Source organism: Trifolium pratense, linkage group LG1 (assembly GCF_020283565.1).
Source record: "Trifolium pratense cultivar HEN17-A07 linkage group LG1, ARS_RC_1.1, whole genome shotgun sequence".
Classification (NCBI taxonomy): Eukaryota; Viridiplantae; Streptophyta; class Magnoliopsida; order Fabales; family Fabaceae; genus Trifolium; species Trifolium pratense.
In genome coordinates this window covers 45480126-45496036 of record NC_060059.1, presented here as the reverse complement: position 1 = coordinate 45496036, position 15911 = coordinate 45480126, and the positions used below count along the sequence as shown (strand labels likewise).

The following is a 15911-nucleotide window of genomic DNA, read 5'->3' as shown; positions in this document are numbered from 1 at the left end:
ATATGTCATCAATTACCATGCAAATGAGATTCAACACTGCCACTGCGAACTAGCTCATACACCAAGCATCGCATGTGCCCTTCTGTGCATACACCGATGAGTTTCACAAGATTACAATGATGCAAACGGATAAAGTCATAAATTTGTATGGCTTATGGAGATTATGGCATCTCAACTTCCACAGTAAATTCACGGTATCCACTCTGCTGAATATCCCTTCCCTTGTTAGCAGCTTAACGGCAACATCAGTTCCATCATTTAACCTCCCATGCTAAACAAGCCCAAATCCTCCTTCTCCCAATACTCTCAATTTCAGAAAGGGAAAATGTTTTCACAGAAAGAGCAGAAGTATCCATGGTGGACATATGGGACATTGATGTTGAGCTTGTCATTTTGCTACACAACATATGCCCCATGACTGCAAAACAACCAATCACCCGTTTATATTTAATTTAACCTCAATTCTGATGTGATTTACGGAGCAAAGTAGACATCCAAGAGTCTCAAGACAACATAAATGTTTTTCCATTAACGCACGAGGCCACCTACCATATTTGCAACAATTTATACTTTCCCCTTGTAAGAAGGCTATAGTAGGTGATGTCCCTTAGTTCTCACGTTTTTTTTTTCTTTTCATATTGTTTTGAAAAATCTGTTGTGCTCTCTTTCAATAATTTTTTCATGTCATCCTACTATATTGTGGTTATTATTAACACTCATTTGTTGTGAAAATGTGCCTCAATATTTTCCACTATCTCCATGACTAGATTCTTCCATGTGTATTTCTAAATTTTTAAAAGAATTAGCAAGGACATGAATTTCAATATAAAAGATTAGATCTTGCATTTACTGTGTCGAGTTTTCAGACTTTATAAACTCTATGGATTAAAATAGGAAGGCGCATGAATAGATATATCCCACAAAAAAAGTGTCAGATGTTAATTTACTCATGGATCTCCAGGTAAAATTTAAAACTTGCATGTTATGAATTTCATAATCACTAGTGTGTGGTGATGGTGACAGTGAGAATTTGGTGGTGGTGGTCATTGAAGAAGAATGAATTTTATGCAACTCTTTAGATCAATTGAATGTGTGAAATCAAGTGCTTAGAAGTGTCAATTTAGTTGTGAATTTCCAAGAGAGAAAATAATATGTTATGGAGTTAACTTGCTTATAGAAATGCTAATTATTTTGATGGAGAAGCTGATTAAAACATATCTAATATAGAGTTCTAGAAAAATTCATCACTTAATTGATAATAAGATTTAGAGTGTAATGAAATTATATGTTATATAGTTAAGTTTCATTTGGACAGATGTTGTAATTTATAACTCAATAATCTCTCTAAGCCATACAAATGAATCTCTAGTGGAAACCCCCTCCCCATGATTCCATTGCCCCCTTTTTTCAACCTTTTAACGGATAAAGTTTTAAGCTTTCACCCATTTTACACACAATCGAAACACCTTTTAATTCAAAATCAGTTTATACATTGGATGTTAATCTATCAGATTTTTTCTATAAATTGGGGAGTAAAAAACAAAACGGGTACAGACAGAAGAACAAAAAAAGAAACAACAACAACAACAACAACAATCAGGGCAAAATATTTAAGAGAGTAGATATAAAGAAATCAAAAACAAAATCTCAGAATCATAAAAACACAAGAAACACTCAAAAGTTTTTTTAACAAAAAAAAATCAAAACAGAAACACAAAAAATAGCTCAAAAATTTATTAAAAAAAAGAAGTCTGCATAAAATATAAACATATCTAAAGAAATCTTACTGTTCGTTGTTGTTTTTTTTTGTATCTTTAACGTTGATCCGTGTTTAAATCACGAAAAATTATGTTGGGGGGGTGGGGGGTGCGTCGGTTAGGGATCCAGCGAAGTGGGTTTGGCCGGTCACCAAAAATTGGGTTTTGGGTGGCTCCGGGGAGTTATATAGTTGAGAACAATTTTGTATTTAAATTTTTTATGAGACACACTTTATGATGCTATTTTTTTCAATGTAAAATAAGTGGGATCAATTATCATTTATTACTCCTTAATATGTGTCTTATATGCACATGTTAACAAAACTGTTTTGAAAAATTAAAGGCATCTACAATGAACATCCAGAGGTAAATGTGGTTTAAAATAGTAATTTATTTTTCACACATATGGAACTTTTACCTTGATAAAGTGCTAAAGTAGGTATAAAATCTAGTAAATAAATTGATTTTTCAGACACACAACAGGATTAATCCAAAACATTAAACTAATAGGATTCAAAAGATACTTTAAGAGTCCGTTTGGTGTGCAGGATATGATAGTGACATGATAGGATATAAAACAGGACAATGATAAGATAGAATATCAGCAGGATAACAGTTATCATATAATGTGTTTGGTGCACACATGATAACAAACATGATAACTATTATATCTTGTTTTTAATACATACTTGCTCATAATAATATGATAAGGGCTTAATTAGTAAAATGGTCCTTTAAAGACATTTTTTGTTTCAGATTGGTCCCTTAAAGAAAAAAAGGTCCAAATAGGTCCCTTAAAGAAAAAAAAGTCCGAATAGGTCCCTTAAAGACATCTCCGTTAATCAGTTTGGTCCTATTTAGACCTCTTTTTAGGGACCAAACTGATTAACGAAGATGTCTTTAAGGGACCTATTCGGACTTTTTTTTCTTTAAGGGACCTATCTGGACCTTTTTTTCTTTAAGGGACCAATCTGAATCCAAAAATGTCTTTAAGGGACCATTTTACTAATTAAGCCTATGATAAGATATATAACAATTTAAATGATAAAGTTATTATTGTAAAACAATTGTTATTTTTTTAAAATTATTTTATAATACTTTGAATTTTATATAAAAAATATATAAATAAGTAATCAAATAACTTTATAATTTCAAATAAAAATTATGAGAAAATATTCAAGTTTAATTTTTTATATGAATCATGATCAAATAAATAACTCAATAATATATACATGTTAGATAAGCCAAATAAATATATGATATATCTCATACGTAAATAATAAGACTACTATTGCAAAAGAATTATATTTATTTTTTTTATAAAATTTAAATTGATATCCCTATTTTTCAATTTTTTAATAATTATTTTACTTTAAAATATTGTAATTTTAGTAAAACTTTAATTTTTTAGAATATATTAATTACAAAATTACCCATGTGAGAAATCATAAATATTTAAAAATTAATTATTTTATTATTTATATTTTATTTTTTTTATTTTAAAATATATTTTATAAAATAAATCAGTAATTTTTTTTCTTCTTATCCTATCCTGCTGGTAACCCAACTCAAATTTAGGATAATAATTATAACTAAAGACAAGAACGGATCGAGAAATTTATGAGACGGAGGGCCAAAAAATGCAATATGAAATGTTAGATAAAACATAATAATAGTTTTTTTTGTTAACTGATAGGACTCGATCTCGATTACGACTGAACATTGATCAATAAAATAAAATAGTAGAATATAGTAGTTAATAGAAATTCTTATTGCTGGAAATAACTAGAGTTCATGTGGGATCTAGCTCACAATACAAACAGAAGACTAAAATGAAAGGAAATAAGCTGTAAATGATAAAGGAGGCACTTCGAGAGGCCTAAGCTCTCCTAGGGTAAAATTCACCACTCAAATCATGCATAAAAAACAATGACAGGAAAACATTCTCCTATTTAATCAATCAGATCTAGATTTACTTTCTCTTCCCTCGCTGAATAAGGAAACATTCCTATAAGGGAATGATTAGCTGTATCCTTCTGCCCACGTTTCCTTTTATAAAATCTGTCATAACTATCAATACCTCCCCCTTCAAAATTCTCCTTGACCTCAAGGAGGAATCTGGGAAACTCTTTTCTCATCTTGTCAGCTAGTTCCCAAGAGTTCTCAACACCTAGAAGTCCTTTCCACGTGACTAACACTTCAACCTCCCCACTTGCATTCCTTCTGGTATCTAATGCTTTTTCAGGTTCTGGTTTCAGCTGCCACTCTTCATTCAAACTAGTTGGTAAAGGTTGGAAATGATTATGTTTGCCATAGACCCAATTAAGCAAACCATAGATTGAATAAGATTTTCTCCAACAACATTCACAATCAACTTTAGCCTTAAACACATTGAATTTCCCGGGGTCCCATGATATTATCCTCATTGATGAATTTAATATCATAGTTGCAAACATCAAAGCTTTAGATATAAAATAGCCCCTTTCCATCTCAAGAAATTGAATAAGTGGAACAACAACAACCTTGACATCATACTGTTGCAATACCATCTTCACAACCACCCAAATTGATTTCCTCGCAATTGGGATGTCTGCATTGGCATCATATTCACGCTGCTCTGTCACCATCTCACCTGTGTTACTTTCATTTGCAACTGTGGTCATCATTTTCAGCCTCAACTTTTTGACATCTGATCGCCCATTATACTTGTCAGTAATCAGTATATCCAGTGGCGTCTCTTCTACAAAATCAAGAAGCATGATAAAATCATAGACTGCATCCTTTATTGAGAAAATGGTTAAATGAAAAACAAATGGTGCTGGTGCTATGCCATTTTCTCTGTTCTTGCTGTCCATAGTTGGATTTATGAGCTTTTTCACCAACATTGGTTGACCCCTAATTTTATCCATGTCTTTAAGACTTGAATTGAACTCAAGCATGTTATCACAGATAAAATATTCATAATCATGTCTACGTTCTGCTATATCAACTAGAACCACATCTAACCCATTATGAGAGGCCTGTTGACATGCTTCCTTTGCCACACCAATAAGATCTTTGGCATAACCTTTCTTTAATACATATGTTTGAAATATAATTGCAAGTGCCCATAATTGTTTAATAGCTCCCGACTGAATTGCATCACAAGTAGATAGTATAACTCTGTTATTGTGTTGTTTGAGCCAACAATCAATCCTAAGATTAGAATTCCCCACACCCATAGATACAACGACAGGTCTGCTTAGCTCCTTGGTAACATTGATATCCTTTAATGTGCCAACATAATGATTTGGAATAAAAATATGAACACATATTTTCTTCCCTGCATGCCATGCATACTCACATGTAAATGCCCACTTGGCTGTTGCATATGTCAACATCTGTAGCACCTCTAATGCCTTGACATCTTTATATTACCACCGGGAAATGGCATATGTAGACATCCTTAACACATCTAACACTTTGACATCTCTAATCACTATTAGTAGTGAACCAAGACCACAAGGAAGGTAAAGTAACCTTTCTTCTGTCCCTTGAATTGGGATATGTGAATTTCCCTTTTTCTGAACCCAGAGGTTGTTAGTTTTGAATTGGGCCAACTCTATTATTTTTGCTCCTGCCCAATTGGTGAATATCTCAAAAAGCAAAACCTCATTAACATGGGTCTGGTTCATTAGATTAAAAGATGTACCGAATTCACAGATTCCCCATTTTACCCCCAGTTTTTCTAAAATTCCTCCCAATATAGAAATTACCTTTTTTGCCCTTCGTCTTTCAAGATTTTTCTCAACTGAAGTGAGATCGATCTGCTCGGTCGATCTAGAGGTCATATTCGCCGGTGTTGTCTGTGGCGGTGGACTTGTCTCCGCTCCTGAATCGGTGGCCGGTGACTGCGATGATGGTGGTAGCTTGGCCAACGACCCATTCCCCTGAACATAATTTTCCGGATCGGGAGGTTTAGGTAACGGAACTCGTTGTGGAAGGACCATCACTGATTGGTTGGAATCCGACGGGTCTGGCTCTAGTAGCTGTGTGTGTGCTACCGGTGCTTCAATGATTTGGAAGTTTCTAGATACCGGAGGTTTGGGCGGCGCAACTTGCCATATTAGTGTCGTTGTAGATCGAACGACGTTCAGCAGTGGTGTTCGAGACTGCAAAGCTGGTGTAGGTGCACAATCGTTCTCCTCCGTCGTACATAGCACCCTCATCTTCTCTGTCACAACCTTCACCGCAGTTTCACAAACCTTCAATTCTGTTTCTGGTTGAAACTCTAATTTGTTGAGATGAATTCCTTCTTCAACGTCACAAAATCTCTGATCATTACCACCGTCAGTTTGTTGTGGTTGAGATTGTGAGTCCCACAACCACGTGCTATTATCGGTCCATTCCTCTTCTTCGTCATAGTGGTGAACTCTTTCCCGTGGTCGCCCCCGACGACGGTTACAACAATCCCGTTGTTCTAGGACGAGCTCCGAATCTGCTCCACCGTGACTGGTGGCGGTCGTGATTGTTGTTCCAAAACCAACTGACGAAGCTGCACAACTGCAACTTCAACTTTGCTCATCTTTTGTTCTAACGCATCAACACGTTTCTCTATTCGGTGATTGGATTTTGGATTGTAACCAAGGCTCTGATACCAATTGATAGGACTCGATCTCGATTACGACTGAACATTGATCAATAAAATAAAACAGTATAATATAGTAGTGAATAGAAATTCATATTGTTGGAAATAGCTAGAGTTCATGTGGGATCTAGCTCACAATACAAACAGAAGACTAAAATGAAAGGAAATAAGCTGTAAATGATAAAGGAGGCACTTCGAGAGGCCTAAGCTCTCCTAGGGTAAAATTCACCACTCAAATCATGCATAAAAAACAATGGCAGAGAAACATTCTCCTATTTAATCAATTAGATCTAGATTTACTTTCTCTTCCCTCGCTGAATAAGGAAACATTCCTATAAGGGAATGATTAGCTGTATCCTTCTGCCCACGTTTCCTTTTATAAAATCTGTCATAACTATCATTAACCATTAGATTCAAATGAGATAAGAGGGCTGAAAATACTAGATTCGGCAGCAGAATAAGTAAGTCTGACAATAACTTGTTTCTTTGAAAAATCAAACTCAATTTCTTCTAAATGATTCTTCCTAACCTGAACTTATTAAGTATTAACTAAATTCAAATCTCTTGATTAAAATATTATATTGGGAATATATATTATTTTTTACTGGCTTTAACATTTTTTAATGGATTGATGGATTTATCATATACTATAAGCCATAAAAAAATACATATTGTTTGTTATGAAAATATATAGACAAAATTAAGAACCTTTCATACATGAATGGAAAGTCTCGACTTCATATATATATATATATATATATATATATATATATATATATGTACGTATATAAATATAATCCTTTTGGTTAATATCACTGTCCATATGTTCATAATTATTATTATGTTTGGTTAGAAAGGTAATCAATAAGATGGAGGGAGGGGCCCAAGCCCCTGCTTGCCCCTGCCCAAATCTGTCCCTGATTAGAGAGACAAGATAAGATAAACTTCAGGATTAACTTATTATATCCTGCTGTGTCACCAAACACTGAATTGCGACATGATATGATACAGTTATCCTATTCTGTCTCTTATTCTGTACACCAAGCGGACCATAAAATACTTGTATTTTGACGGTATGCCTATTTATAGTATCTTGCCATGCTTAACATGATGACATACACTTTAGAGAATTAATTAAAATAGACGAATCATCACATAATTTACTCATCTAATGATTCCCTTGATCAACTTGCATCACCAAACAGAATTAGAAAAAGGATCGTAACCATGTCGATATTGAAATACCAAAAGTAGAAGCATAAGAAAGGTGTCTAACTGCTACAAATTACCCTGACTTTCAGAATGGGAGGGAGCGACAACATAAGGTTTCATGCGATGGGACTGATTGTGATGATGAGGATGTTTTTTCTGTCCCTGAGTCACACTAGGACCTAAAACAGGAAAACATTAATTCATAGGCACATAGCAAAAGTTGATGAAAAATAAGATAATATACCTTCAAACGGTGGAGATGGCACAAGTTCAAAAGATGGCCCAAAAGAAGGTTTAGAAAACCACACTTTGGCTCGTTCAGACGAAGCAAATGACAAACTCATAGAAATCAACCTCGCTGCAGGAAAAGAAGCTGATATATATATGACATACTGTTTCAGTGTAAACACATACATAATAATATTTGCATTTAAGTTAATACATTAGCATAATAGTTATCTTACAGGTAAAGCCAATAATATACACCAATATAAACAAGATTTGATAAAAATAAAAGTTTCATTTCATCCGAGTTCAATCAATTTAAAATCATAAAATTATTGAACAAAAATAATTATGAAAATAGTACTCCGATTATATGAACTCCAAATAAATATTAACTTTCTATAATTCAGATTATTATTTAAGAAAGAACAGTAACATGATTATAAAAAAAGAGATTTTGATAGTACTAAACAATTTAGAGATTAATTTTTAGAAAAAACAGAAGTTATTTTGACAATAAAACATTTATTTCAACATTTTTTTTTTTTTACAATAAAACTGAAATTCGAACTTAGAATATTTAACGTACTATCAAAATTTTTATCCACTTCATGGGACCTAATAATTTATCCTACTTTACTTACTTTATCTTCAAACTCCTTTTACTAGAGATTACCAAAAAGAAAGAATTTAATTTTTCTTAGGATGAAAATGAAATATTATTTTTTTGAATTGGATGAAATAAAAAAAATGAAATTCATAAAATAAAATAAAGAAATCTAAATAAAAATTGAATTTCATTAATCTAACACGAATAAATAAAAATTGTTGTATTTAGTAGTTTATCTTCATTCAAACTCCATCCAATCCAGGTTAACAAGACGATTAAATAAAAAATGTATGTTGTAATTAGGCTGGTGTAAGAAAAAACATTTTGGGTCACGGCTCTGTCTGATCCATCATCCATAATAGTGATGGTGAGGTGGATAAGAACCAGAACAGAACAGTGGAACACGACCCACTCTCAGATAAAAATAAAACCGTCATTTTTAACGAACGAATCATCCAAAAACCCCTCGCTTCTTCTTCTTCTTCTTCTTCTTCATTCGATCGCATTCGAACGGTAACGCTTCCAATTCACACTTACTTTCTTAATATTCAAATCATCTTAGTTCAATTCATCACGTGCATGAATTTTCTGTGTAATAATAATAATAATGGATAATAATAATAATAATAATAATAATAATAATAATAATCCTTCTCAGACACTTGGCTCAAATGGGTTAATTCAGAAAAACGAATTTATTAGAATCATACTTCAGTCTTTATATTCATTAGGTTATACAAAGACTGCATCTTCTTTAGAATTGGAATCTGGGGTTTCATATAAGTCCAAGGAGTTTCAGTTACTTGAATCTCATGTTTTCAATGGAAATTGGGATGATTGTGTTGTTTTTCTTAATTCAATTAGGGATTTATTAGGTGAATCACTAGAACCTGCTTTGTTTCTTGTCTTTAGACAGTGTGTTATGGAGTATTTGAACCGTGGTGAGATTACTTTAGCTTTAGATGTGTTGAGGAAACGGGTTTCTTCCTTGCCTGTCGATCGTTGTAAGGTTCATAGTTTGGCTAATGCTTTACTTTGTTTGAATGATGGTGATGTTGTTTGTGATTTACGGGGGAAGTTGTTGGTGGATTTGGAGAAAATTCTACCTCCGCCGGTTTCAGTACCTGATGGTAGGTTGGAGCATTTGGTTGAAACTACTGTTACTGCTTGGGTTGATTCTTGTTTGTATCATAGTTCCGCGAATCCAATTTCACTTTATGAGGATCATCATTGCGGTAGAGATCAATTTCCTACTACAACCACTCAGGTGAGTTTGCTCTGTAGACTATTACCATTTTCCAGATAAATTACTTGTGATAGCAGTTCCTTCCATTTAAGTCAGAAATGGAATAGCAGTTCCTTCCATTTAAGAAAAACTTAGAAGAGATCACTGCCTTCTTTATATGCAATCTGTGTTATATTGCTTTCTCATCCAAATTTTAAGAGTTCATAGTTTGGCTAATGCTTTAGATTCTCTTTCTATATTTCTCCTCTGTAAGACTGTAAGGGTTGCACTTTGCATATATACCATAAAAAAGGGAAAATTGCATTGTTTCCATGTTCTTATAGTGCCCAACTTTCTATAAACATTTATGCTGAACCATATGAGTATTTATTTTTGCATAAAAAGCAACACTATTCTGGTGTCTGCCATCCATATGCGTCTAATTCTTGCACTTAGTAATTGCCATTGTACCTTGTGAGCATGTCAAAATGACGTTTCTTGTCTGTCTGTTTCCCTATACGGAATTGATCTATTAGGGCCATATGGAAAGAAATTAACTATTTTGGCAAGTATAAATCAGATTTGAATCCACGAAGATAATATCCAAATTAATTGTCAACATTTGATATTACATGTTTTACTTATTAAATAACACTTTTCTCCTTTGCCATCCTTGCAGATATTGACTGGACATAAAAATGAAGTTTGGTTTGTTCAGTTTTCAAACAATGGAGAATATCTAGCTTCTTCTTCCAATGATTGTACAGCTATCATATGGAAGGTATTATGTTATTGGCATTATATGACACATCTATTTTTGATTTAGATGATTCGTCCAATAAAATTGTGTTACTTTTTCTTCGCTTTTTCAAGCTCACAATATGCAGAACAAGAATGGAATTGGCAAATTCATATTTGTACAATATTCAGATATTCGTTGCAACTTGTAGCGCATTGCGTGATATTTCAACTTATACTAATTCCTTTAACTAGTTTGGGCATTGTATATGAATATAGACACATTTATATCTGGGTTACTTTGTATTTTGTATATATTTTCTTTGCTGGTGTCATTAATTCCTTTGTCAATTTCTACATGACAAGTGATTAGAAATCGATTCAGGCATCTATGATGTTAGTGTTTGAAGATGGGAAAAATTCAAATGATTAAGGATTTTTTATAGCACGGTATCTTTTATACCACTCCTCAAGTATCATGTATGATGTGTAATAAAAATTTCACATTTTCTTAGACTTGTCACGAGACGGAATTTTTTGTTAGGTATCTTAAGAGCCTTGCAGATTTATGAGCTTAAGACTAAAAGTAAGGATTTGCTATCGAGTATGCCTGTAAGTAAAGGATAGTTGAAGCTCATTATCTTGTCTGGAAGTTTCTTGGAATAAAATATAATGAATGTCTCTTGTTTGGTTAGGTATTTTATTATGTATGGAAACATTATAGGATGTTAGGGTCAGCGTACAATGTAAAACGGAAAGCTAAAAGAATAGGTTCTGCTGTTTGGTCAGATATTATTGCTAACATGGAGAAGACTACATTATTGTCAGAATCCAAACTCGTATATTCCTTAACCCTAGTTACTGGAGGTCCACTACAAGAGTCCTTGCCAGATTCCTTATTACAACATAACTAGTGAATGAAGAGGGCTGGCACGTCGATTGGTGTGCAGGTTCAGACTTTCCTCTATCATTCACTCTCAACCGGTCGACGTTACACTGCCTTGCTTGTGTCCTGCTATCCCCATTCACTGTGTTTCATCAAGTGCTTCTCTTTCTTGTCGGCACATTTCTCTCCACATCCAGCTGTAATTCAACCAGTCGCGCCTTCTCTACGGAGACCTATTCCTGACAACTACCAACTTTGCTACAGTCACCTCTGGCCGCACTACAACTTTCCATCCGCATTCACAGCCACATTGTTTCTATTTTCTCTAGGGTGCACCCTCCCATTGTAACAAGATTAAAGCTTAGTAAGTTTTAGCTTGAGGGGCGATTGTTAAAATTAGTCACATCTTGTTAGAATTGGTCACACGTAATTCCTTAGCAGCATAATGTTACTGATTAAGATTAAATTTAGCAATCATATCAATCAGCATTTATTGTATTTATTGCAGTCCTATTCTAAATGCCGACTTGTGTGATTTGATTTAGACACAAAAATCACAAATTCAACAGATATCAAAGTTTATATTACCAAAAAAAAAACAGATATCAAAGTTTGTCATGAGGCTGGTCAGATCAATTGCCAAGTTTGATTCTAGGAAAATAGTTTGTGTCCGAGTTAGTCTATAACTGGACATAATTTGAGATAAAATTATCATTAAACAAAAATTATCTGGGTTTTAAGATATTGAACATTTTGCAGTGATACACCCTATAGAATGAAATAAAAGCAAAAAAGAACATGTATCTAGTCCATTTGGATTTGGACTAGATACATGTTCTTTTTTTGCTTATATTTCATTATGGAAGGAGTATATGTATCTTCCAGATGTTTGAGTTTGACGGTTCGACTGTCAAGGAATGTGAAATTCTACTTAAATCCTGCTACCTTGACTTCAATTTGTCAAATTGAAACTCTGCTAAACTTTATCAATCTAGTATAGTTTATAAAAGTTGGTAGGTAATGATAATATATAAAATTTTAATTATGGTTTTTAGTTTTATGCTCCAAGCTGAACTATGATAAGGAAGAAACAGTTGAGCAATATGGTTCCTAATGTGCTGAAATACTCATGACAGGTGCAAGAGGATGGGAAATTGACATTGAAACACACACTCTGCGGTCACCAACGTGCTGTATCTTTTGTGGCATGGAGTCCGGACGACACCAAGTTGCTTACTTGTGGGAACATTGAAGTTTTGAAGCTGTGGGATGTTGAAACAGGTACATGCAAGCATACATTTGGGAATGACGGCTTTGTTGTCAGCTCATGTGCCTGGTTTCCCAACTCTACACAATTTGTTTGTGGCAGTTTTGACCCTGAAAAGGGCATCTGCATGTGGGATTGTGATGGAAACGAGCTAAGAGCATGGAGAGGAATGAGGATGCCGAAAGTCGTAGATCTTACTGTTACTCCAGATGGCGAGTATCTTATCAGTATATTCTTGGATAAAGAAATTCGGATTTTACATTTGGGTACCAATGCAGAACGAGTGATTTCAGAGGAGCACCCTATCACATCAATTTCAGTTTCTGGAGATGGTAAGTTCTTCATTGTCAATCTGAACAGCCAGGAGATCCATATGTGGGACGTATCGGGTACATGGAAGAAACCATCGAGGTATACGGGTCACAAGCAGTGCAAATATGTGATCAGGTCCTGTTTTGGTGGATCAGATAGCACATTTATTGCCAGTGGTAGTGAAAATTCAGAGGTAGTTTCCATTCTTTAAGTGTACTAATTAATTAGTTGCAGCTACTAATAGAAACTAACATGCAATATTATACACTACAATCCACACACCACATTTCTTTCTTCATCATTAATTAAAGCACCCTACAATTTATGTCATGCAGGTATACATTTGGAATACTCGGAGTTCGAAGCCAATAGAGGTTTTATCTGGGCACTCCTTGACTGTAAATTGTGTGAGTTGGAATCCTAAAAGGCCTAAAATGTTAGCATCTGCAAGTGATGATCATACAATTCGTATATGGGGACCCAGCTTATTGAAAAGAATGCAACTTGAATAGATTAGTTGAACACAGTGCATATTAAGTTGTTCAGTATGAGTTTGTAAAGTCCTGTTTTGTCCATGCAGGAATTTTGGCGTACACTTTTATCTGTAAATCATCTAGTTGGTGCAGAAACTAGAAACTGTTTGGTTAGGGTTTATACTTGTTCACATTTTATAATTATATATATATATATGGGGGCTGCTAACTTAGACCCAGTTGGGTCTAAGTTAGCAAGGTGCACCTTTTGAGTTGGACAAAAATACCCATTTTTTTTAATTTTTGAAAGAATAGAGCAACAGGGGCATTTCTGTAATTTTACCGAACAGTACACGCGCCCCCCACTTCTTTTTCCCCCCCAGGACACGTGGCAGCGTGTTATTGGACACAATCAGCGCGCGTGCATCACACGCGTCGACAGGCGCGCGTTTGGTGGAAGGATGACGCGGAGAGAGAAAGTTTTTGAAAAGGCAGGCCACGTGTCAGCATATGATTGGCTACGTTAATTTTTTTCCATTTAATACTTTAAACTCGATTATTTCGTCGTAAATTAATTTTTTATTTTTTATTTTTTATACCAAAATTCATAATTTTTTTTTCTCTACAAAAAGAGACTTGGTTCGTTTGATTTGGACACAGAAAAAAAAAACCCAATTTTTCACTACCTTAATCTCATTTTTCACTACCTTAAATCAACTCACTGAAACCATTCTACCAGGAAAATGGTTTCAGAGTGCAAATCTCCGAAACCATTCTACAAGCTAAATGGTTTCAGAAGCAAATAACTAATAATCAACTTACTGAAACCATTCTACCAGCAAAATGGTTTCAGATTACAACTCTCTGAAACCATTGTACCAGATAAATGGTTTCAGAAGCAAACACAATTAATAAATTACTCACTGAAACCATTCTACCAGTAAAATGGTTTCAGAATGCAACTATGTGCAACCATTCTACAAGCTAAATGGTTTCAGAAGCAAATAACTAATAATCAACTTACTGAAACCATTCTACCAGCAAAATGGTTTCAGATTACAACTCTCTGAAACCATTGTACCAGATAAATGGTTTCAGAAGCAAACACAATTAATAAATTACTCACTGAAACCATTCTACCAGTAAAATGGTTTCAGAATGCAACTATGTGCAACCATTCTACAAGCTAAATGGTTTCAGAAGCAAATAACTAATAATCAACTTACTGAAACCATTCTACCAGCAAAATGGTTTCAGATTACAACTCTCTGAAACCATTGTACCAGATAAATGGTTTCAGAAGCAAACACAATTAATAAATTACTCATTGAAACCATTCTACCAGTAAAATGGTTTCAGAATACAAACTATGTGCAACCATTCTACCAGTAAAATGGTTTCAGAAGCAAACATTAGTTTTTTATTACCGTTTTATCTCATCTAATTAACTAAAAATAGTTTCAGGTCTCCAAAAATTTCATAAAATATACCAAAAGTTCCATAATATTATCTACTATTTTCCTGGTATAATGGTTTCAGTGAGTTGGTTGAGTGGTGCGTGTTAAATTACAACACACAAGTAACGTATTTAGTAAACAATAAATGAGATTAAGGTAGTGAAAAATTGCGTTTTTTTTTCGGTGTCCAAATCAAACGAAGCAAGTCTCTATTTGTAGAAAAAAAAAATTATGAATTTTGGTATAAAAATAAAAAAATAAAAAATTAATTTACAACGAAATAGTTGAGTTCAAAGTAAAAAATGAACAAAAATCACGCCCAGCCAACCATTGTGTGACACGTGTCCTACTTTTAAAAAGCAAATTTTTCTCTCTCCAGGTTGTAATCCAGTGTGACGCAGGCGCTTGAATCTGATGGATCAGGATGATCTGGGCTGTCTGATTGATCAGACAGTCTTGATGAGATCAGATATTGGCTGTCTGATGGAAATCAACGGTCTGTAACCATGGTCCTTCGGTACGCGCGCGACACTGGATCCGCGTCTATTAATGGTTTAAGAAGGTGGGGCGCGTGTATATGGTTGGCAAAATTGCAGAAAATTACAGAAATGCCCCTGTTGCTCAATTCTTTCAAAAATTAAAAGAATGAGTATTTTGGTCCAATTGAAAAGGTGCACCTTGCTAACTTAGACCTAACTAGGGTCTAAGTTAGAAAACCCCTATATATATATATATATATATATATATATATATATATATATATTTATTTATTTATTTGCTTTTCATTAGTCTTAATAGTTGTGTGTAGAGGATATTCAATTTACACATAAATAATTCATTCTCATGTACGGTATCAAGATATAGTAGATATAAAAGACCATAAAAGGTTTGTGCAGAATTTGAGAAGTTGTCCTAGAGACATAGTAAACTCTCACAATTGTGAGGACATTGGGGGAACCAATATATATCTCGTGTGTTTCAATCTTGTATCATTTCTCTTCACATTTGCATAGTAGATAGATAAATACATGCTTACATTTAAACCTTTCTCATACTTCAGAATCATATTTATCAAAATTGATTAATTTCTTTTTCAAAGTTGAGAATCATTTTTAAAAAAGA

The 15911-nt window shown here is 33.9% G+C and overlaps 1 protein-coding gene across 1 annotated transcript; it reads left to right on the top strand.

Moving 5' to 3' along the window:
* The first annotated feature begins 8732 nt into the window (after positions 1–8732).
* Positions 8733–13628, top strand: LOC123913771 (WD repeat-containing protein WDS homolog). The gene is made up of 4 exons (XM_045964623.1): positions 8733–9698; positions 10336–10437; positions 12417–13052; positions 13195–13628. Exons 1-4 carry the CDS (start codon positions 9039–9041, stop codon positions 13369–13371), a joined length of 1575 nt encoding a protein of 524 aa, XP_045820579.1. The 5' UTR covers positions 8733–9038; the 3' UTR covers positions 13372–13628.
* Positions 13629–15911: the final 2283 nt, after the last annotated feature.